This window comes from Lagopus muta, chromosome 3 (assembly GCF_023343835.1).
Source record: "Lagopus muta isolate bLagMut1 chromosome 3, bLagMut1 primary, whole genome shotgun sequence".
In the NCBI taxonomy this organism is placed as follows: Eukaryota; Metazoa; Chordata; class Aves; order Galliformes; family Phasianidae; genus Lagopus; species Lagopus muta.
Window position 1 is genome coordinate 81,500,070 of NC_064435.1, and position 23,812 is coordinate 81,523,881.

At 40.8% G+C, this 23,812-nt stretch overlaps 1 protein-coding gene and 1 long non-coding RNA gene across 3 annotated transcripts in view; both read left to right on the plus strand.

Annotated features, from left to right (window-relative positions):
• Positions 1-2,142, plus strand: part of LOC125690315 (uncharacterized) — a 131,864-nt gene extending 129,722 nt beyond the window's left edge. Inside the window, exon 5 of the long non-coding RNA XR_007375612.1 lies at positions 2,054-2,142. This is a non-coding gene — a long non-coding RNA (uncharacterized LOC125690315). The remainder of the gene's footprint in view (positions 1-2,053) is intronic.
• A 9,279-nt stretch (positions 2,143-11,421) lies between these two features.
• Positions 11,422-23,812, plus strand: part of CDYL (chromodomain Y like) — a 103,976-nt gene continuing 91,585 nt past the window's right edge. The window contains exon 1 of one of the 2 annotated variants that reach the window (XM_048938471.1): positions 11,422-11,928. In XM_048938471.1, coding sequence (XP_048794428.1) covers positions 11,905-11,928 — 24 coding nt within the window. In that variant the 5' untranslated portion in view covers positions 11,422-11,904. The remainder of the gene's footprint in view (positions 11,929-23,812) is intronic. The other variant, XM_048938474.1, reaches the window with a different exon arrangement.

The following is a 23,812-nucleotide window of genomic DNA, read 5'->3' on the forward strand; positions in this document are numbered from 1 at the left end:
CCCTATAGCAAGAGTATAAAAAAGCCAGGTGAGAGGAGTCTTAGCTACAAATTATCTATACCAAAAAGGACTTGAAAAGGATTTTTCAACATTGAATGCTTCAGTTAGGTTTGTGAAAAGAGTAACAGATTTCTCCTCTAAACTACTTGAACTTAGGAAACTAAATTAAGACATGCTTTCTGAGTAAAAACATCTACTGTAGTGGTAGAATGGGTTTACATGGCATTGTTGGCGAACCTTACAGAACAGTGTCTCTGGGATTTTATAGGCTTTACTCCTTAGATCAAACCAATAGTCACTTCCTGTTCAAGATGCTGCAGTCTAAAGTGAATAGGAAGAAAGTATCTGGGCAGGAAAAAAAATAAGTTTTGCTCAGTGTAGAATCCAAAAATTGGAATTTCACTTAAAAGTGAAAAGATTAAGTGAATTTCATGCCATTTAAGTAAGAATAACAGCCAGCAGCAAAAGCCAGGAAACAAGAAATAGCTCCTTAAGGAACATGTAAGGCCCTCAAAATTTAGGAAAATTCTATTCACAGTGAGATTTGATTGGGACTGTTAGTTGAAATGGAAGTCAAAGCTGACCAATCTTAAGTCTTTTTAAAATCTGTGATTACTACTGTCAACAGACAAAGAAGCAGTACCCAAGAAACTGTGAGGATCCATTTGTTTGATCCCATAGCATGCAGGAGAAAAGAGATAACAGCAAATTTAAACAAACTCTGAATCTAGATTACAGCATTTGTTTCACAAATGGCAGGGTCTCAGAGCTAGAACCAAGGAAGACACAATCAGAAGGAAAATTTTAAATGAGCACCCCAAGAAATAACAGGAATTATCATGAAGCTGACTTACTGACCTGTCAGATTTTGCGTAAATCACTTGATTACCATTAACAATAAGCCAAGTATTTTAATCTCCTACCAACCTTTCCCTTGCTGGACTCTTAACAATGAGAACTAGAAATTCCATCGATTATCAGGATTGTTTTCTTCTTCTTCAGGAATGGGGTTTATTTTTCTGAAATAATATGCACGTGGAGACTCTTTATTTTTGTTTTCATTTCCCAAAAGCATTTATAATTGTCTAACAAGACTTAAATAGAAATTGGATTTCTTCAGGAAGCCTGAATCAGCAGAGCATTAGTTTACATGTTGAAGACTATTTATAGTGGAGGGGAAAATCTGCACATGTGCATAGATGTCTTGCTTTAAAGTTTATGTTCCACTGAAAAGAAAAAATATTTTCTCTAAAATACTAAAATGTCAAACAAAATTCTTACATTAGGCAGCTCTTCAAAACCCAAGGATCCTAACACTCATCTGAATGCAAACACTCTTGAATATTTTTCTTTGTATCAGGAATAGCGTAGAGAATGGATATTAATCTTCACCTTCATAAATTTCCTTCATCCCCTGAGATTCCAAATCAGCTGACATGTTTGAAAATTCTCCTTACTAGTTGCACAGAAAATAAACCTACTTAACACTGATGTGCCTTATTGACTGCTACATTTTCATCATAAGGCATGTAATTGTCTTTTATGTTACTGAAAAAAGAACCACAATGAAAGCTAGCAAAGACTTCTCTGGAACAGAATAAATAATAAGGTGGAAAGAGAACTTTGAAAAAAATATATATTTATCTTCACCAACTATTGCATTATTTCATCTCTGCTGAGGACATATTTACAGCTGTTCTCCTCTTCAGCTTTCTGTAAGTAAGCTAGTATTATATTTCCTGATGTCACATCTTCATGATAACACCAAGCACATATTTTAACAGACCTTAGAATGTCAGATAAATATGAAATTATTGTAGCAAATTCTGTTTCATTCATGTGCCTCTGTTTATTTTATTTTTGCCAGATATTGTTTTCTTCTTACACAATGTAATAGGAATGTGGCTGTAACAAATGTGGGTGTGCCTTTGAATATTTTTTCAATCTGTATTTGGATCTGTCCTTAATATAATATATCTGAACTGTATGAAAGGTACTGAACATAATTGACCTTCGGGTTTTGAAGTACACCTTCACTTTCCATTTCTGCTAGGTAACAGAAGCATACATCTGAACACCCAAGTTGACCTTCTGTGGATGAGGATTCCCTTAACTTTAATTGATATCCCCATTTAAACTCACCCATGTAAGTCGGGTTATTTGACTTGAAATACTCTTTCAGAGTTGATTGTGTCAGTTATTAGAGGTTGCCTGTCCTTGGGTCTGGGGTGATGGAGAGTTGTGAGAAGCCATTTGGTGACTATCAACATCACTATGTTATTTCTGTCTATCCCTATGTATTGGATTGGTTCCATCTGGGCCTTAACCAAAACTAAACAAACTATGTGCTTAAGCTCTTCGGTGTTCCTAAAATCCCCTTTTTTTCTCATGCTTTATTTCAACCACTAAATAAACATTCCTTCTTTTATGGGAGCTGCTCGTCAATATTAAAAGAAAAACAGGTGCCTGAAACAGTCAGATCTACAGGATGATAGGCATTAGTACATACATGATAACACTTGCCTCCTAACAAAAAATAAAAGAAGAGCAAGATTGCACACAAACACAAGCCTAGGATCAGACAAGTCAAGAGCCAGAGGTGATGTCAGTCTTGTAACACTGAAAACAAAATGTCAGGAATCTGGTAAAAGATAATGGTGATTCCACTGTCTGCTCTGAAACTTACACTCTGCAAAAAAAACTTAAATAAAACCCTTTCAAGTTTATTTCCTCTTCAATACAGTACATTCTTTGTCCAAGAGTAAAGTAGTAAAATTATATTTGCTGACATTTAGAAGCTTCTATATAAAACTTTGACCCTTTGAAGTCAATGAGATTTTGGTCACCTGACTTATGGAATATAAAATGTAAAAAAATAAATCTGTTTCCTCATAGTACATGAAACTTACCAACAATTTCCTTCAGTACATTCCAAGTATACTCAAGAACTAACAAGTAAATAGGATTTGGAGTAGACCCTGGGCCCTCAGGTTCTCCTGTTTCATGCAGAAGCAGGAAAATTTATTCTGTGACACCACCTCCAGTTTTCTTGATGTGTTCCACATGACAAATTCTCTGAATACAGACTGGAAGATGAACAGTCACTGTTCTCCAGTCTGGACTTATAAACTTTCAACAGTGATACAGCGGACTTGTGATACTTTCTGTGGTATATTTTTGATGGTTGACAAGTCTTTTTCCTTGCAATTCTGCAAAGCTGTTAATAAGAACTCTATTCCCTTGGGAACTGGCAGTGTTCCAGCCTTTGTAGTTGTAGAAAATCCATATACAAAATAATGCTTGGTAGTTCTGAGTTTTTTTACAGGTATTACTCTTCAGCCTCTGTCTCGTGTGAACTTTGAACTAGCTCACTCAGGTTAGTTAAAGCAGCCTTTATAGGTACAAATGGTAAAAACAACAATTGCAGTACTGTTTTTTCACATTTTCAAAAATATGCTTCTTCCCTGGGGTATGTGTTACATCGAAAGCATATGACACTGTGATGTCACATATAAAGATGGTATCTCCTACACTCCCAAGGGATGACCTGTATAACTAATCATAACCATGCGATTTGTGAGCAGTGGAATCATCCTCTATTTACTTTATGAAAATCTTTATGCTGTGCAGTGTTTATGCATGCCTGTGCTGATCTCAGATTGTCTTTGGGGAGTGCATTACATGCTATGTTATACTGTTTTTATTATAAGCAATACAGGTAGTAATGCCTACAGTTAATGTTGCTTGACACTTTCTAGTATAAGATACTTTTATGTTGTTATCTTCACTGAGTTTAAGCCATTTGGACTACAATTTTTCAGGTTGGATACATGCCTCTTGATGAATTCTTTAAAGGGATATTTTACCTAAAAAGATTCTGCCTGGGGCTTTTGCCCAGAACAATGTTCATGAAAAGTATGCTCTTCTTTGAATAGCTTTTGTAGCTTCTCATTATTGGGTTGCACCAACAGTACAACTTGATAGCAGCTTAACTCTTTGTAGCAGTATTCACTGGAGTGTCATTGTATCTCGTTTGCTTACGTGTTTTCCTTACTGCTGAATAGTGATCTGATGGTAAAGAATAAAAGGTAGAGATATAGGAACAGAGTTCCTTCCTACAGAAGTGATCGGCGGTTGAATTTTATTGAGTGAAGGTGACATAAATACCCAAACATGGTTGGCATTTAATTAGTTTATCATTTTCATTAGACATGGATTTGGGCCTTCTTTAAAAGAAAAATTAATATAATGCTGCAACATAAAAGTTATTAATGCCAAAATAAAAAATGTACACTGTGCCTGTGTTAATTCTTGACCTTCTAGAGAAAAATCATTCCTCATTGTGTTGCTGTAGAAATATTGATAGAAATGCATCCATGCCCCCCTTCTGATGCACAGTTAACGCAGTCCAGGGTGACATAGAGGCTTGATGGCAAAACAAAATGTTTGCCAGTGAATTACCCTTGTCTATTGACAGCAAAACTTGAATAATGATACCAAAAGATCCCCAGCTACCAGCTGCTACTAAATAACAGAACAAATCCAGTAGAATTCAACCTATCCTAATGGAGGCAAACTTCTGGAACTAGGCCTTTTGTTCCAGTGACACCAATCTAAACAACAAGGCTATTGACTGCGTGCATGTGCCAGCTTTTGTTAGTGGGGGCTACCTGAAAAGATGAAAATTGCATGAATCTGCAATTTCAGATTCACTGATTCTCAGCTGAAAAAAACTCCATCTGTGAATTGACATGAGAGGAGTGGTCAAGGTGAATTAAGATTCCATGTAAAAGGATCATATTGTCATTGTCTATCCCTAGGAAATGAAATAAATTTTGTTTCCAGTGGCAGTCTAAAGAGATCTCAAGAAACCACAGCACAGTTTTGATCTTTAGGATCACCATGGTTATTGCTAGAGGTCATTAATTTATCTATGGATCACCAGTCAGATCAGTAAGCCCTATGGACAATTCAGATAAGGAAAAAAATGAAAGGCATTCAAATAACTTCCTCAACTACTTTATCACATTTTTGCTAAGCTACACGCTGACAGGAACACGATTCCCCACAAAGGAACTGTTCAGGAACCACCACCACCACCAAGAAACTACATAACTTCTCCCAGTAAGGATTCCTTACCGTTTTCACCCCTTCCTTTACAGAAGACAACACTGTTGTAGTTCAGACTACATTGAATTCACAGTCAAATTTGAAGTCTAATGTTGAGTCAAGTAAGACACTTTCCCCACCCTATGCTGGCAGTTAGCTCTTCCTTTCCTTGCCTTTCCTTGCCTTGCCTTGCCTTGCCTTGCCTTTGCCTTGCCTTTGCCTTGCCTTGCCTTGCCTTGCCTTTTCCTTGCCTTGCCTTTCCTTGCCTTGCCTTTATAAAAAGTGTTTTGAGCACTAATCCTAACTGATGAGCATCATATTCTTACATATAGCAATAATTTTTGTGAGTTGTCATGATAGAACAAGGCTACACTACAGTGGACCAGATAAGTCTACTTTATTGTGATTACAGAAAGTCCAAATTTAATCCACTGTTCAGAAGACCTTCCCCTAGCCTGTCAAGGGAAATCAAGTAATAGATACCATACTTTTTATGTAGGTTGCTCCAAAAGTAATGTCTTATATTTATTTCCATGGAAACTAGAACAGATACAAAGAAGTTTGATAGAGCAAATTCTCAGCTACAAAACTATTTTTCAGTGTAGTCAGCACTATTAGCTATGCATTTCTGTCAGCAGTGAAGAGGAGCCTGCATACTGTGCTCATAAATAACTGCACCAGTGGACGTGACCTGCAGTCATTGTTGACAGTGCTGAAAGGCACCACCCACTGCCTCACTGTGCTCACACCCACTGTTTGGTCTCCATAAACATTTAGCAAATGCTGATGAATGTCAGTGGGCACCATTGTTTCCACATGGAGGAATTCAGTCACACGTCTTCGCTTTATCCATGCTTCCATGTCAGACACCATTTTGTCAAGACTGCCCCTCTGCTGCCGTCTGTCACACAGCAACGACATGTAATGGAATATTGGTGGGAAGGTTTCACCTCTACTGCTGTACCACCAACGTCCGCCTCTGATGTGATGGGTGAACACAACAGAATTTCTTTCGGAGCAGCCATCTTAGATCTATATTCCCAGTATGAAGGAGAAGCAAAGAACCGGGTGATCAGACTTAAGAAGATGATCCCAATCCTGGTTGTTTCTACATTACCTTCTTCAGACAATGTGTTGCTTCTCTATGAGCTGGAGGAAGGAATGATCTGTGCCACTCTCTCAGCAGCTGTTGCTGAGACATCACAACTATACTTGATATTCTGAGATCACCATGTTAAATTACTCTTCTAGTCACGGGAAAATACTGGATTGAAAGTTGAAACTGAAATATAAATATATATATATCTTTGACCTGTTTCACTCAGCAAAAAACTCATCTGTTAGATCAAAAAGTTCATATTCTTTATTCTTGATAATGCATTTCTATTACTATAGGAGATGGCTTTCCTCTGCATTTTCCAGTTTTCCTTTCCATAGAAAAAAAAAGGATGGTCAGGCTTCTAATTTTTTCCTATCTAAAAGGATAAAAAAAAAAAAACGTTTTAGTCTTAGTCTTTTAAAACTATCAAAAGGAATAGTCTGTTCTTTCTTGATAACTGCAAATATACTTATCATAGAAAACGACTCATAACCTGGGAAAAAAAGTAAAAAAATCTCTATGAACAACTATCAGTGTGTCCTGCATGAGCTATACTGGAATATCTACTTAAAGATCTGTAGAGTTCTCTGTATTCACTATGAAAACACGTAATTTCAGCTGCCTGTATTATTCACACATTAATGACTTTAAAACTGTATTTAGTCGTGAGAAGATAAATTACAGATTCCAGAGAAAATGGAAGAATTAGTATCTTTTAGACATGGAACCTACATTTACATCAGTTCTCAACCTACTACTTTCTTAGCTTACGGCGTCTATTTTCAAACATTTAAGAGGACATTCTCTAATTAAGAGGACATTCTCTAATTTAATTTTTGGTTGATATGGTCTTCATAATGATTATTATTTTCACTATGAGAATGAGCACATTTTTACAGCTGATCATCCATTTAAAGAGTTCTGCAAGGATGAAATTATTCTTCAGCTTCACTCCATGCTCTCTTACCAGCTCACTTACTAATCTAGAATTTTGTTTTCACAGCTGTTTTACAAACCAGTTTTATAACATGTATGGATGTTTTTCTCATCCATACCAAGGGAAGGGAGTGATGTTCCACTGGTAAATCAGCACCAGTTTGAATAGAACCAAGGCACTTAATGAAGTAGCTAATTTTGTTCTCTCTGATGTGAATATCTATGTCTAGGGTCTGTTGGTAACCATTGGGGTAAACTGAAATGGAGAACAGTGTGATTGCATTGTTTTTGTTTTTCTTTCTCCTTAGCATTTTCAATTTTTTTATTATTTTTGTTTTTTTTTTTAACTTAGATATCCCAGAACACTTAGAAGACAAAAGAAAGAGGCAGAGATGAGGAAGAGTTGCACAAAAGAAGAGCAATAGAAATTTCAGAGATGATCTGAGTACAAGGATGAGCCACATCTTTGGAGTTAGAAGACAAAACAGCTATAGCACAAATAAAGATAGGATCCAAATACGAAGGTAAAGCTGTTAGGGACAAAAGGATATATTTCATATGTACTCTATTGACATCACTTGGTCAGTATGTAGTTTTAAATCATCCAGTTATCTTGGGTCAAAAACAATTGGATGATAAAAATGTGAGTGGGATCCACCACACTTTTCTTCAGGCAGTTGCAGAACAGGTGTCATACTTCCAATCTATAAAACTTCAGTTAACATATTCTATCAGATTTAGAGTGCAACTCAACTGGCCAGACATAGGCATCTATTTAGGATGAGACGAAGCATGCCATTAGTTCTATTGAATATTTTGGATAGCTTTTCCTTCACTATGAAGTAGCATAGGATGAGAGAGACATGCACGTACTGGGAAGAGCCCAGCAAAGGACCAGCAAGGTCCTCAAGGGACTGGAGTATATCTCCTATGAAGAGAGGCTTAGGAAGTTGGAACAGTTCAGCCTGAAGAAGAGGAGTCTCGGGGCACATCTCAGCAATGTATATAGAAAACCGAAGGGAGGATGCATTGAAGATGATGTCAGGCACTTTTCAGTGGTTCCCAGTGCCAGAACAAGAGGCAATGGGTACAAACTGGGACACAAAATGCTCTATCTAATATTGGGAAGTACTTCTTCTTTATTGCGTTGGTGATGGAGCAGTGGCACAAATTGCCCAGAGTCTTCTCCTTGGAGATCTTCAAAAGCTGCCTGAATGTGGTCTTGGGCAACCTGCTCTGCATGTCCCAGCTAGAGCAGGGCTTGGACCATATGGCCTCCAGAGGTTCCCAACCAACTGTTCTGTGCTTTTGTGATAAGATTTGATCAGATATTAATGCCTACAGTGTAGACCATCACGTTTAACCGTATCTGTCCTATCTTTTGAAATCCCTCAGCTAATCACTGACTGCATCTCAACTACTAAATACTAACTTTCCAAACCCTACTTCCAAATACAAAAAAGTCACCTTGATATTACTAATAACTGATAGTCACCTTAATGTCAAGAGTTACGTGAACAAACATCTGCATATCAAATATGGCTGGGATGCCTTGATTACAGCAGATTCTGATGGTGTAGACTTCTAACACAGACTTCTATGATATTTGCAGTAATACAGATTTTTAGCCAGCTACGGTCTACCACTGTAAGAATCTCAAATTCAGCTATTCCATCATCAATTCATATCCTTACAGACGTGCAGGTGGTAAACGGTGATATCAAAATGGAGTTGACCTTCCAAAATGAAGGCAATTCCATGATCTGTACCTTATCAATAAATTAGAACATTATGCAAAATAGAACAGCTGTCCTGACTTTCACTAAGACTGCCAAGCCAGTTGTCTACTTCAGACTGGAAGCTCTGTATGCTAACACTACCTGCATTTTTCCCGTTTTCTGATTCTTACCAAGACTGGATTAACTGAGCTAGTTTCAAGTATCTCGAAGAACACTTGCTGCTACTTTCAGATTTGCAGCTGGCCTAGTTTTCCAGTTTCCTGGACTGGTCAGTTGGTGTTCTGCTTACAGCCTCTCTGCTGGAGACGTTTACATGCCCTGTTACTGTAGCCATTCACAAAGTTGCTACAAAGTTTGGTTTTAACAGCTAAAACACTGTTTTAAAAATAATAGCAATAATTGACAAGTGCTTCCTGGATTAGAGAAGTGTGAAATACATGAGAAAATAAGATGGCAATGCTGATGTGGCAGTTCACCATACAACTTTTAGACAACTTGATTTTTATATTTTTTTGTTAGATTGAGCAAGATGAGAGCAAGCTATTGTGAAACTTACTGTAACCAAATCCAACTGCTTAACTTCGATAGGTCACAAAACTTGGTACCTGTCAGGTGCTTGAACAATGGCAGCAGCATCTTGCTTTATCAAATAGCGTGGTTAATTCATGTGATAATTCTTATAAACCTACAAGGACAAAAGCTTAGAATAGGATGCAAAGAGGAATTAATAGCATGGCAAACAATGAATACGTGTGAAAGAAGAACTTCCTTCACTGAAGACAAAATGAGGAGGATGACTGAAACATAAAAAATTAGTAATAACTCAGCTTTCATTGTTTCCTTGAAATACTAAAAATAGAACAATACTGATGAACTGTATTTCTTTTTAGTCATCCAGAAGAACAAAATGCCTAAGATCTGGTTGACTTCAATGGTAAAACCCTTAGAAAAAAAAAAATAAGATGAACTTTCTGTGTTCTATTCTTATGCCTTGCAAGCAAAGTAACATCTTCAGCAATCACTGCTGCCATCTCTTTGCCAAAACATGAGCACAAATTACTTTAAAAAACATCCTTCAAAAGATGACTACAATAATGATGGCATGCTGAGTACAGTCAGAAAGGATTCAGGACACATCCCAGGAACTGTGAGTAAATGCTCAGCTCAAGGTGACACTTAGTCTAAGCCCAAGTCTTGAAGACCTGAAGAGGTTGTTTAAACATAGGTCTGCTCTAAACTTCCCGTAGACTAGTTAAGAAATTACAAAAGTATGAGAGGTGGCAAGTATTTTATTTATGCAAATAGTGTCTGTCTGGCAGTCCTGCATCAGGTCGGATTTTCAGTCATCTAGAAGAAGAACATTGACCTAGAGGAGGCAAACAATGTGCAACTAAGAATGGACAGGTAAACGATGTCCACTAAAAGAGTTTCCATCTCTTTCTGTGTAACTTATCCAAATCTCACAAACAGATCAACATTTTCTAAGAGGACACCTGCTGAGCAACAGTTCAAAACTTGTTTATCAAAGTAGAATATTGAGGAGCATCTGAAATGCTTTGCAAAGCCTTTGGAAAAAAAGAGAAAAAAAACTATCTACGAAAACAAGAGGTAACTTGATCAAGACTTGGTTGAGTCAGTGTGTGGGTTGACCACACAAATGTGTTGAACTCTGCTTTAACTTGTGCTGTTCTGCAGTAGAGTAAGGCTTCCTGGTGCAGAGCAGGGTAAGAAACATCAGGATGAATGCCTCCTTATGGTTCAGCTCTTGTCCTGAGCTTGGTCTGACTGGTTTTGTCCCACCCTTCTATCTTTTAAGACCAGAAACACCACCTTGCAGATTCTGCTCTTGAAGGAGTGACTCTTCATGTCTGACTTGGCACAACGAGGCATCCAGTCCATCAAGTCGGCAGTTGACTACAAGGCATCTTGTTTGTGCAGTTCCCCATGGAACACCCCAAATGAGATCCTTGGTGGCAAGTTGCATGGAGTAACTAATGCCGGCCCCACGAAAGTCAAGAGCTCAGCTGTTTTCCTTCGACCTTCATGCCAGCAAGGCCTCAGTGTGGCCTTCCCTAACACCGCAAACACAGCCAGTTGCCAGACTCAAGACTGGGGCTTGTGGTCGGCAAGGATCCGTGAGCACCAGCCATTCCTCTCGCCCGTTTCCCTTGCATGTTCGCCACGTCCTTGGCTCAGAAGGACCTTCTGCCAACTCTCTGCGCGCCGGGATACGCACGGGGGCACTCGCCACGGGCTGGGCCCAGCGGGGGTCGGAGCGGGGCTGCTGCGGGCGGGCGAACTCCGCGGCCGTCCCGCAGCAGCGGGCGGCGGCCCCGCAGACGGCCGCTCCGCGCCCCGCGCCCTCCCGCGGACCCGGGCGGGCGGACAATGGGAGATCAAAGCGCGGGGAGGAGGAGGAGGAGGAGGATGGTGGTGCTGGGGGCGGCGGGAGCCGGGGCGGAGTGGTTACGTGTGGCGCTCTCTCTGCGCTCGATTAGTGTTCCTGGGGAGGGAGCGAGCGAGCGAGCCGGCCGGGGACAGCGGGGTGGGGGTGCGGGGCGCGCCGCCGTGTGCGCGCCCGCCCGCACGCGTGTGCGCGCCCGGGTGTGTGTGAGCGCGCGTGTGTGCGTGCGTGCCCGCCCGGCGGGGTGCGCGAGGGGGAGAGCGCGAGGGCGAGCGGGGAGCGAGCGAGTTGCGCAGCTGCGGTGCGCACAGCCCCGCCGCCAGCAGCAGCAGCAGCAGCAGCAGCAGCAGCAGCACCTCAGCGGCACGGAGCGAGCGGAGCTGCTAGCTGCGCTGGAGAGAGACGCGCAGGGAGGAGGAGGAGGAGGAGGAAGAAGAAGAAGAAGAAGAAGAAGAGGAGCAGGAGGAGGAGAGGAGCAGCAGCAGCAGGAGGAGGAGGAGGAGGAGAGCGACGGAGAAGACGGGGGAGGAGGAGGGAGAAGAGGAGGCCACACGGACACCAACTGGAACAAAGTATTTCCAAACCAGCACCCAACTCCACCTTGTGAGGCTCCCAGCATGGCTTCCGAGGAACTCTACGAGGTAACAGCCCCCGGGCGTCCGCCCTGCCCCCGGCCCCGCCGGCCACCCCGCCCCGCCCGCGGTGGAGCTCCGATCTCCCCCGTCCGCCGGGCCCCGTCAGCCGCCGGCCCCCCGCCCCGCTCCCCTCCCCGGTTCCGCCGGGGGAGGACGGAAATGTGAGCGAACGGAGGAGACGGCGAAGTGCTGCCCGTGGCCTGCGCTCCCCCCCTTCCCCCCCCCCCCCCCCCCGCGGCACGCAGCCGCCCGCACGGCACTTCGGCCCGGCGGCAGCGGGGAGGGAGCGCCCTGACAGCCCCCCGGGCAGCCCGCAGCGCCGCGCCGAGTTCTCGCCGTGCGCCGGCTGGGGGGGACTCGGCCCCGATCCGTCTCCGTCCCGGAGTCCCGTGCCACCATCGCGCGCCGCCGCCGTGCGAAACGCCGCGATGAGAACTCGGGGCGGTGCGGGGAGCGGGGATCCGCACGACATCCCCCGCCCGTCGGCTCTGGGGGACACGGGAGGGTGCGACTTCGAATTTCCTGTCCCGAGTGTGTCAATTTCACATCCTTGCCCTTAATTGAAAAGCATGATGGTCCTCTTGGATTTAACTTCCTTGTTTTTATTTTTGCAAGAAGTCATCCCTGGGAGCTGAGATGAGGTTGTCGTTTTCTTGTCTTTCAGTTGAATAAATAGTCTTCCACCAAACAAAAACGCTTTTATCTGGGGGGTAATGGGCATTTCGGCAGTGCTCAGTAAAAAATATTTATATCCATGGGCTGGAATGCTAAGGTCAAAGCAGCCAACCGGCCTTCAGGACACTTGACAGAAGGCGATGGCTTCCCGTGCTGGTGGTGTGCTCGTATCTCACCGGTGGGATTGCACCCCCGTGTTGAGGTGGAAGGCTCTCTTTGAGGGATGGTGTTCTAAGCGAGTCGAGTGCCGAGTGGAGGTGCTGAACTGATGGACGGGAAGACTAGAGGCCTATGTTCCCAAGGCAGATAGATCATGGCTAATTGCTTTGGCAAGTTTCCCCACCCTCATTGCATGGCTTAAGCCAGTCTCCAAGGGATGATCCCTGGAAGTAGGCAAGAAATTTAGAGACTGCTCTCCATAGAGGAAATTTGTCCCGGCTTTGCTTTGACTTCAGGAAAAGTTCTGTCAGGCTGGAAGAGTTGGGTTTGCAGACCATCTTGTGGCTAGTACTTGAATGTTGCATCTTTCTGGATTTGTTCAATGACCAACAATGGGTTGTTGGTTTTGATAGGCGTAAGTGTGACCAGAAAAACTGTTTGCTGGACATTGGGCTGAAGTTAACCGTGACCACTGCTTGGTTGACTTGTGTTGGAAGTGTTGGCTTTGTGAAAGGTTCCAGTAGGCCGTTGACCATGGTCACTCTTGCTAGGCAGGATAGGTGCGCAGTTCCTTGGGCAGAAGCCTGTTTTTCAAAACACCTGAAGTGATAAACTGCTCTGTTTAGTTTTAAAATCAGTCAACATTGTTTCATTGTTAAGTGCAAAGTTTATTGGAGGTGCTAAAATTGTAGATGCTTTTGGACTTGCATGTGGTCAACCTGTCAAGCTGTCTTTTTTGCAGTCTTTTTTCTAAATTGCTGATCGTTTTGGACAAATTTTATGTTGTAATGCAATTTATGAAAATCACAGATAATTTAAATGTAGTGAATACTTACTTGGGAAGTACACAACTGCAAGTTGACCTGAAATGTTGAACATTACGTAATCTAAACATTCTGTGAGTTACCACGTATGAGTGACTGTTTCATGGATATTTTCTTTGTAATGAATGCAATACAGTATTTTTTTTAGTCTGGTTATTGAAGTCTAATGCAATTTGGTTTATCTTTATTTTTTTCTTTTGAATCTTGATCGTGTGTTTTGAACAAAAAGAAAGTGCGTAATCTATTTGAGAGTATTAGGCTAAATATGAATGATAGGTGTTGTGGTTCTTCCAAAATATAAGAGAGAAATCTTTGTATAACCAATAAAAATGAAGGTAAGTACCTTTAAAAATAATAATAAAAATAAATTATTAAAAAAAAAAAAAAAGTGGATTAGTTGTTGTTTGTAGGTTGATTTTTACTTTTACTGTGGATGTGATATAATCTCTGGAGAGAGGGAGCCTAACTGTAGGCCACTGATTGGGAATTGAAAGATAGAAACATGGAAGAAGTGTTCTTGCAGGCTGAAAGAGTGGCTTTGTTGGGCTGACTGTACATCCTGCATGTTTGTTTCTCAGCTTTCTCGCGATTGTGGTAATAATGACTGGATATATATTTATTGAGGGGGGAGATGATCTGATGGAAATGTGAAGCATGTAGCAAAAAGCATCGAAGAGGCTGTCCTTTCTAGATGGAAAATGAAATACTTAGTAATCTTGCCAGCCTCTATGGGTGAGGCTAAGAACATAGTGCTTCCGTTTGCAAGTTTGACTTTTCAAGTGACAACATGTTGGTGAGGTGGACAGAGTCGGAGGAACTGGTGAACAAGACAGCTAAGGGTAAATATAAGCAAAAGTGCTGTCTTTTTTTTTTTTCCTCCTTTTTCCTGAATTTTGTGTCATTAGGCACATTTTAGGACATCTTTCTTCATCCAAGCCTTTCGTGTTTCTGTACTTTTTGAGAAGTCAGCAAGTGCTAGGTCTACTTTCTTGTACACTGTGAAAAGTTCACTTTACTGTCTGGTTCCCCACCTGTTGCAAGGTTGTCGCTTGTTCTCATCATCTTCCCTGGTGTACTTAGAAGTACAATCACCACACCATGTAGGTGGTTCATCTGGAAAGCAGCTGCAGTTGTGCTGCCTCAGCAGTCATATCACTTGACCTTCTCTGGCAGATCCTTGCTATCACATCTGGGATTAAAGTCAGCCTGAATTGTGGTTGGCATGATGGATTTGTTTGATGAAATGTGGAAGTGATCCCAGGAAGGTGCTTCCCAGGACAGCTGTGCATCAGCCAGGTCAGGAGCACCAGTGGCGGTACTGAAGTGCACAGTGTTAAAGCTGTGCCGAGTTTGGCGGAGTATCTTCTAAAATTCAATAATTTCTGTACTAACTGCAGAGGAAATGTACTAAAATTCTCTGCCTGTTGGAGATGATAGCAAGATGATTACCAAGCAACCAAGTGTTTCCTCTAGCTGTACATACAGGGTGTGCACGTACATGGTCTGCTGGATTGATCCATTTGAGAGGCTGTAGTTAGACCTGAGCTGCATTTGCTGTTTGGATGAAAACATTCCTTTTGAGGTTTACCAGGAAGCAAGCAAAGCAGTTTGTGTAAACTTGGCAAGTTCATGTGTGCATTGGTGTTTTCTTCACTATATATTTTACCTTGACATTGCCTGTAAACCTAGCATTTTAAGGTGACTTCATCGATATTCATGAAAATATCAAAGATGAACATATTTAAGTCCTGTAATTCTATTATGATTATTTTTGTAAATTATGGAATGGATGGACTTATTTTTTTTAGTTCTTCAAGTGTCTTGCTGTACACATATGCATTTTTTCACCCCAATGTCTTGTGTTCTCAAGGTGGTACTTCCTTTCAGATGATGATTTGGTATTTTTGTTTTAATTTTTAGAACTAAAGCCTTTGACACTAAATTCTACCAAGACGGTGAAATTACAAACTGAAGCCCATCTGTGATGCACCTGACCGAAGTCCTGTAGCCTCGCATTAGTGTGTAGGTCAAGTTTGACCACCAAATAATAGCATATCGTATGCACTAACGTATGCAACAGTGGTCAAAAGTGAAAAATAAAACAGCTTCTGATACCGTGGGTTGTTTTTCACTACTGTGCTGATTTCTGAAATGGCAGAATATAGAAAACTGAAGGAGAAATGCTGTCACTTAGTAGAAAATTGGTTCCTGCACAGAAATTATCAATTTAAAAGTAAAGTTTGTGTCACAGCCCCAGTTACACTGTAGTCACGTTTTGTGAGGAGGAAAGTTTAGACATTTGTTCTAAGTAAGTTAACAGAAAGGTTGAATCTTCCATTGTCTACAGTCTGCAACTTGTAATTTTTCATGAACACTTGATGAAAAACTGATATTAACACAAAATTAATACTGCACTTTTGGGCTGTAGCAATTGTTTTCCCATTAAAATGGGTTGTTCTTATTCAACCTGTTTTGCAGGAAGTTTGAAATATCTTGGGACCGATCTTCTGCTTCTTGTTTCTTTTGTGCCAATTCCTAAGATTTTGGCTAAACATCAGTGGCATTTCTTCATAAAGGGGATCTTACATTTGGTGCGCCGTGGTGACTGAATGGTTCGGGTTTTTTTTTTTGACAAAATGTTGCATGAATGTTACTGCTTGTTTCAAAATGGGTGAAGGAGAGATTTGCTTGACTGAGCAACTGCAAAGTGCTGCCCTTGGAACAATCCTAGATATGAGCATGGACCTCAAGAAGAACTCCTTGAGGGCAGCCCCGCAGAGAAGGACTTGGGGGTCCTGGTGGCTGAAAAGCTGGACATGAGGCAGCAGTGTCTGCTTGCAGCCCAGAAGGACAACAGTATCTCATCAAAAGAGAGGTGGCCAGCAGGGAGAGGTAGGGGATTGTCCCTCTCTGCTCTGCCTTTGTGAGGTTCCAGCTGGAGAACTGGGTGCAGCTTTGGGGCCGCCAGCTCAGGAACGATGTGGAGCTGTTGGGGTTGGTCCAGAGGAGACCCCTGAGGATGAGGAAAGGGCTGTAGCATCTCTCCCATGAGCACAGGCTGAGAGAGCGGCACTTGTTCAGCCTGGAGAAGAAAAGGATCCTGAGAGACCTCACTGTGGCTTTACAGTGTGTATGGGAGGCTTATAAGGAAGATTGAAAGACTTTTTCAGGAGAGAGGGCAATGGTTTTAAATTGGAGGATGGTAGATGTACACTGAGTGTAAGGAAGAAATTTTTTACATTGAGGGCAGTGAAACATTGCAGAAAAGTTGCAGGAAAGCTGTGGTTGCCCCATCTCGTGAAGTGTTTAAGGCCAATATAGATGGGACTTGTGTCCTTGCCAGTGCAAGGGGGGTTGGAACTAGATGAGCTTGAAGGTCTCTTCCAATCAAAACCATCCTGTGACCCTGAACAAGAGTAGAAACTGTACTTCTGACTTAGAAAAGAGTTGAGGATTAGCTTGATCCCTCTTTGGTCAATGTCACTCTTTTAAATTAGAGAACTAATGCAAGAGAACCTTAAGAATGGAATCACCACTGTACTCTTTTCCACGTCCCTTGCTACACTGTCCTTATCACTTTACAATATCTCTTATCATCTGTCCTAGAGCTCTTGACAGAGCCCAGGAGGCCTCAGTGCTCCCCTTCCACTGCTGCCGTGCAAGTGCCCAAGCCCCGACTCCTTCTGTACGTCATGCCCCTCTGCTGTGCTGCTGGCTTGGCAGGACTGCAGTAGCTGTTCTGTACTCCAAGTTCCCAAAGGAGTTAAATTCTACCTGTGACCTGTGTAGGATTGCAAATGATTCACAGAAAATGAGTGTTTTTTTTAACGTACAAAACTGTTTTGTACACACATGTACATCTAATATGCATGTACATTATGAAAACAGATTTTATTTCTTGATGTTTTGGGTCAATCAGAGGTGTTGACGAATGCAGTATCAGTTGCACTTAAGAGTTACAGAACAATTACTTCCAGCTTACAAGTCTGTAATGTCACAGATGCTTGCTACCAGTGTGCCTACACTTAGTACCTCTCAAATGAGGAAAAATTGTTGGATACAAAGAACTTAACGAGACACATCACATGCAGCCTCTTGTTCTTCAGGAAGCTTGGCATAGCTGGAACAGTATCAGTGATGCAGTATTTCCCTTTTGACTTCTCAGTAGGTACGGCTTAGTTTATTCCTGACCTCTGCAGCATGCTCTGACCTGTGCCAAGCCATGGGAAAAATGAGTTACTGACAGTTATGGTGTCATTTTTATCTGAGAAGTATTCCTTGCTTGCAAGGATTGTATTTGATACAAAGCTTTGGCAACTAGAATGACTTCCTAAATATGTGATAGCTGGATGTGCAGATCTGTTAGATATAACTGATAGGCAGATCTATAATGCTACTCATAACACACTGTAATGAACTCCCAATCTGGTGTCACTGCATGATGTATTATTTTTGGTTATCTGATGGAAGTACATACATACTGTACATGAAAAGTGAAAGAAGAGTGCATAAGTCCCATTAGATTCTGTTCTTTTGGGATGGCTGGATGACATGTGATAACACTGCACATCAATAGCTGCAGAATTGTTGAGGATTTTTTGTTTGTATTTGTGGAAAAATGACTTTAAGTGATTTTAGCCACTTTGCTAGCATTAAAGTGTTCAACTAAGCATCTATTTACTGAATAATTACACCGGGCTTAATATGACTCTTCAGTGAGGCTGCACAGTTTATAATCATATTGCATGAAATAAATTAGTACAGCTTCTTGACCGTGCTTTGTCTGATGACTTGTTCTCTTCTCTCTTTTTTTTTTTCATTAGCGGGGAAAGATGAATGTGTGTTTTAAGTGGCATAACCACATCTATAGTTGTGCCTCTCCAAACTCTTCCACCACCGCAGTTTCTGAATGTTTCACAGCTTCTCAGTAATTTAAGTCATATGCTTGGTTTTTAATCTCAGAAGAAGTTTGGAGGTACGTTTCACAGATATGTATGCAGGGGAACACTGAGGTACATTTTTATTGTTGAAATGGGTATAACTCAGCTGTAAAATTCTTCCCCGACACTGTGGTGTGATGGATGTTTTATTTAGGAGATATTTAAAAGCCTATAGGTTTTGAAGTTCTTCCCATAAAACATGGTTATTAAGTGAAGCATCATCTGTATGTTGATTACACTTGAATGTAGATTTATTACAGGTTCAAAATGATTCCCAGTAACATCAGGAAAATTATCTGCATTATGGTCTGACTGGTTGCTGCCTTAGAGTTGTTCTGTTTAATTTTAGCACCTGACTTTCCTCAGTTGTACGTATAAAATACAGCTTGTGCCAGCACAGTGTGACTCTTCAGTCATATTTTACTGGCTAGGTCATGTACAAGGTTAAAACTAACGGACCTGGAACTGTGTCTTGAAGAAATAATGAGAATGTAAGACTGTACGCATCACCACAACAGATTTGCCCAGTTCAGCATCCTGATGCCTATCACTGGTCAGTAATTACTAACAGCAGAAGGGAAAAATGGGAAATGTGGTAATCATTGGGAGCGTTTGTGGTTGGTTTTGTTGGGGCCAAGGGAGATTTCAGCTTTGGCTCCTAGAACTTGGGCAGTGTAACCCAAGGTCTCCAGGTGTTTGGAACCGTGTTGATGCCCTGCACACATTGGCCAAGGGCTGCTGCAAACTCCAGAGTGGGCAGGCACCCCTGAGCAAAGATCATTGCCTTGTACATCCAGCATTTCTCATGGTGTCAGTAGGACATGGGATAAGTGGGAGCACGGTATGGTTGCCAGATCTCTCACCTTCTGTATCAAGCTAAACGTCTGTCCTCTTCCCTTCAGACCTCATTTCTAAGCACATGTTGTGATCTTGTTCAACTGGAAGAGTTTAACTACAAGCCTTATCTGAGTCATAACCACTAAAAAAGTTGCTGTTAGCAAAGTAGTAACTTGAACCTAAGGTTTCAAGAAGAGGTTATTATGACATGTGGTCAAGCAAAACAGAAGTACTAACTCTAGATAAAATCAAATATCATCACCAGCTGTGTATATTCTAGATGCCTGCAAAAACTTTTGTGAAGACTTGATATGCATAAGGTCTGTATCCCAAAGTAAGATCTGGATAACTGCTTTGAATGAGCAGACTGCTAATTTAGAAAAGTTAGAGAGGAATATGGTCATAGAAAGAAACAAATTGTCATAACAAATTTCAGGAATTAATCCCATTATTTGAAATGAATAGTACTTTGTAAGTGTAAACATAAAGGTTTTACTAGAGTGTAATCATTCTTAAATTTGGAAGATTTGTGGAAAACTCTTCCAAAGGAAGAAAGTCAGAGCCATACAGTAACTGTTTGGTAGCTCTTAAATGGCTTTTCATGGTTACAGGTAGAGATATGCTTGTTTGGGTCATAGATAAGGAACAGATGTGATCTTTGATTAGAAGATATTTCTAAGACTTAAGAAACACAAGGACAGTAAAAGCAATGATGTTTTCATCAGACCGAGAATCTTGAGCTTTTGTTCTTAGTGCACTTTTCTGTGGAATTAGACCATAAACATATTCATTTTGAACAAATGTATTTAAAGCACACTGCAGTCAGTTGAGTGAGCGTTTCTAGATAGATGATTTCTAATGCCTTCTGAAGGTGACACTGTAGATCCTCTTCCTCTGGAAGACTGGACTTCCATAGAAACAACTACCTACTATCTTTAACAGCTGAAAAAATAGCTATGTCTGAACACTCACAAGGGAATGTTTTAGAAGAGTCAATCAATTTTCACTTATGATCCAGTAAGGTCAGAAGATTCAAAGTTAAAATTTAAACTCATTGCACTCCAAGCTGTTTATAACAAGGGGGTTAAAGCCCAACTTCCAAAATTCTTTTCAGATTTTCTTATTTTCATTGTGTGGTTCATATGCATAGTACTTCCTGATTTTGTTTCATTTATACAAAAAGTTATGTATTGAGAGGGGCATTAAAGGACTCTTGTATGATATCTATTTTATTTTAATTCAAAAGAAACATACATGAGATAAAGTAATAAAGAAGTCCAGTACTAGTTTAATAGAGCATAATCTTTGGGAGGCATAATTTCCAGAGAATTAATATTAGCTATATTTTTACCCAGATCATTTCTGATCATCAAGGAATCACAAAATTATAGGGATTTGAAAGAATCTCTGGAGATCTTAGAGTCCAACCTCCTGCTATAACAGTGTCTTATAGAAGGTTACATAGGAAAGTGTCCAGGTGGGTCTTGAATATCTTAAGAGAAGGAGACTCCACAGCTACTCTGGGAAGCCTGTTCCAGTGCTCCATCACTCACACTAAATACACTAAATAAGTTCTTCCTTAAGTTAGTGTGGAACTTCCTGCATTCTAGTTTCTGCCAGTTTTCCCTTGTTTTATCACTGCATGCCACTGAAAAGAATCTGCCCTCTACAATTTAACTCCTTCACTTTAGAAGGAGGGGCTTTCTCTTCTTGAGGCTGAGCAGCCCCAGGTCTCTCAGCCTTTGCTCATACAAGAGATGCTCCAGGCCCCTTATCGTCTTTATGGCCCTCTTCTGAACTTGGTCTCTAGGTCTAGGTCTTGCTGAATGACAGCACAGCCTTCTGGTGTGTCAGCCACTCCTCCCAGCTTTGCATCATCGGCAAACTTGCTGAGGCTGCACTCTATTTCTTCATCCAGGTCATTGATGAAAGTGTTAAATAAGACCACACCCAGAGTCATCCTCTGGAGAACCCTTCTACAAGCCTCCAACTAAACTCTACACTGCTGATCACAATCCCCTGAGCTCCACCGGACAGGCAGTTCTTAATCTACTTCACTGTCTGCTCATCTATCCCACTCTTGCTAAGGTTCATTGCAAGGATGTTCTGAGAGACTGTGAAACACCTTGCTGAAGTTAAGGTAGACAACATCTCCTGCTCTCCCCACGTTTATCCAGCTGATGATGACATCATTACAGGCTACCAAATTGGTCAAGCAAAATTTCCCCTTGGTGAACCTATGCTGACTACTCCTGATAAACTTATTTTCTTCCACCTGCTTGGAGATGACATCCACAACAAGTTGTTCCATTGCCTTCCCGTGGACAGCAGTGAGGCTGACTGACCCATAGTTGCTCAGTTCCTCCTTGGCCTTTTTGAAGACTAGGGTGGCACTAGCTATCCTCCAGTCTTCAGGCAGATCTTTCGAAGATGATAGAGAGTGGTTCAGCAACCGCCTCCGTCAGCTCCCTCAGCACACTTGACTGAAACTCATCAGGGCCCATGGATTTAAATGCATTGATTTTCCATCACCAATATGTGACCAGCTTCTTCTCAACTAAGGGGAAGTCAACCTTTCTCCAGTTTCTAATTTTCCTCAGGGATCTGGGATTTCCTAACAGCAGACTTGGCATTAAAGACTAAAGCAAAGAAGGCATTCAGCATCTCCACCTTCTCAAACATCCCCTGTTACCAGGATACCCACATGGTAATGGTCAGTAACAATAAATCATTTTTCCCAGGTGCTGATGGCAAATGAAGTTCCTTCATGTTTCAAAAGTTCCGTAAACGGTTCAGATCCTATTTAATTCTTCTTGCAGGCATCTCATATCAGGGTAGCTGCTTAATTGATTTGTTTTTTTTTCTCCTACCACATTATACTCATCAAATCTCCTGAGATTAGTGCTTATTTACTTAAACTGCTCAGCACTAAAATATTACCTTCTGAATTAGAAATAAATTGTTTTGTTTAAGGATACTTCTTTGAAATGTGGCATTGTAAGAATGTTTAATCATGGAAGACAGCATGCCCATCTTAATTGTATGCAAACTGTGCCATGCTTCTCTTCATTCTCATCAGTGAAGGCTAAATAGCAGGATTGGTTGTATTTTATTGGATTTTTTTTTAATGCTTCTTGAGGTACATCTTGTTTTCGAAACCATCTATTTTATAAGTATCAGTGTCAATTGTAAGTTAAATTTTGCTTATTTGGTGTTTCACCTGTTTCAAGGCATGTTGAATGAGGTGATGTTTTGGAAGTTCTCTCTGGTGGCATTAGTGACAAAACATGGATTTTGTGAGAGGACAGGATTATAGTAGGACATTGTAATGTTTCTGATCCCTTGAACACTCCACGTGCAGTAACAGATGAAACATTTTTTCTGTTGCCTGTTTATACCTATTCCTATGTTATTTGCCTCTGATCACCCAGATGAAATTATTTGTTCCAATTTTCATACCTTCAGATACTGAAAAGCAATGAAGGATGGACAGTTGTTGGTTAAATTACAGTTAAAACAGTGCGAGATACACTTTATCTTCAACATAAGTGAAGATTGTTGTTATTTATACTTTACTGGCATTGGTCTCTAACATGTGAGGTTTCTGTCTTTATTACTGACTGTTATTTGAACATATTCAATATTAATTGAATTATTCAACGTTGAAGTCATTACTCAAGTAATTACAACTAAGTTTATTCTAAAGAATGTTATCACCTGTACTTGAACATATATCTCTCTAATTAAAGCTATTAAATGTAACAGAATGAAGTCCTTGCATGCATACAAAATAATTTCCTTCATTATGACATTATTATTGACAAGTAAAAAAATGTTCTTTGGCTTATTTGTTTGTTCTTGGTGAGCATTTTTATAAATAGTGGGACTTCATGACACAAATTATTCTAACATGTATATATATGTGTGTGTCTGTGTGTCATTTTGTTTCCATTAGTAAAATAGTGCTTTATATGGCTCTAACTTTATTTTTTTTCTTGTTCATATTTAAGAAGCTTGGATTAAGATGTGAACAGTGATGACTAAATTTAGGGAAGAAATTCTGAATCTTTATATGCTGAATCAAGTCTTAAAGTATACAGAGACATAACATTTACAATAAGTGGAAGCAGAAAGTGGTGGCTGGACTGTGGAACCATGTGATAATTCTTTATATTCTGCTTTTCACTAAGAAACTGCTCTCTATCCATTAACTTGTCCCTTTTGTCAAATGTTTGAGCTCTGCCTTCCCAGCCTCTTCCCAATAGATGTTTCTCTCGTTTTCAGTCAAACCACAAGATAAAGCTTTTTCCATCTGACTTATTCAGAAAAGTACAATTTCAGAGTGGAATCAGTTCTCTACTGATTGTGAAGTAAGGATGATTTTTATTTTTCTGAGCAAGAAACTGGAACTTTCTTATGAGGTGGAAGAAAGACATATTCTGCTAGAACTGCCTT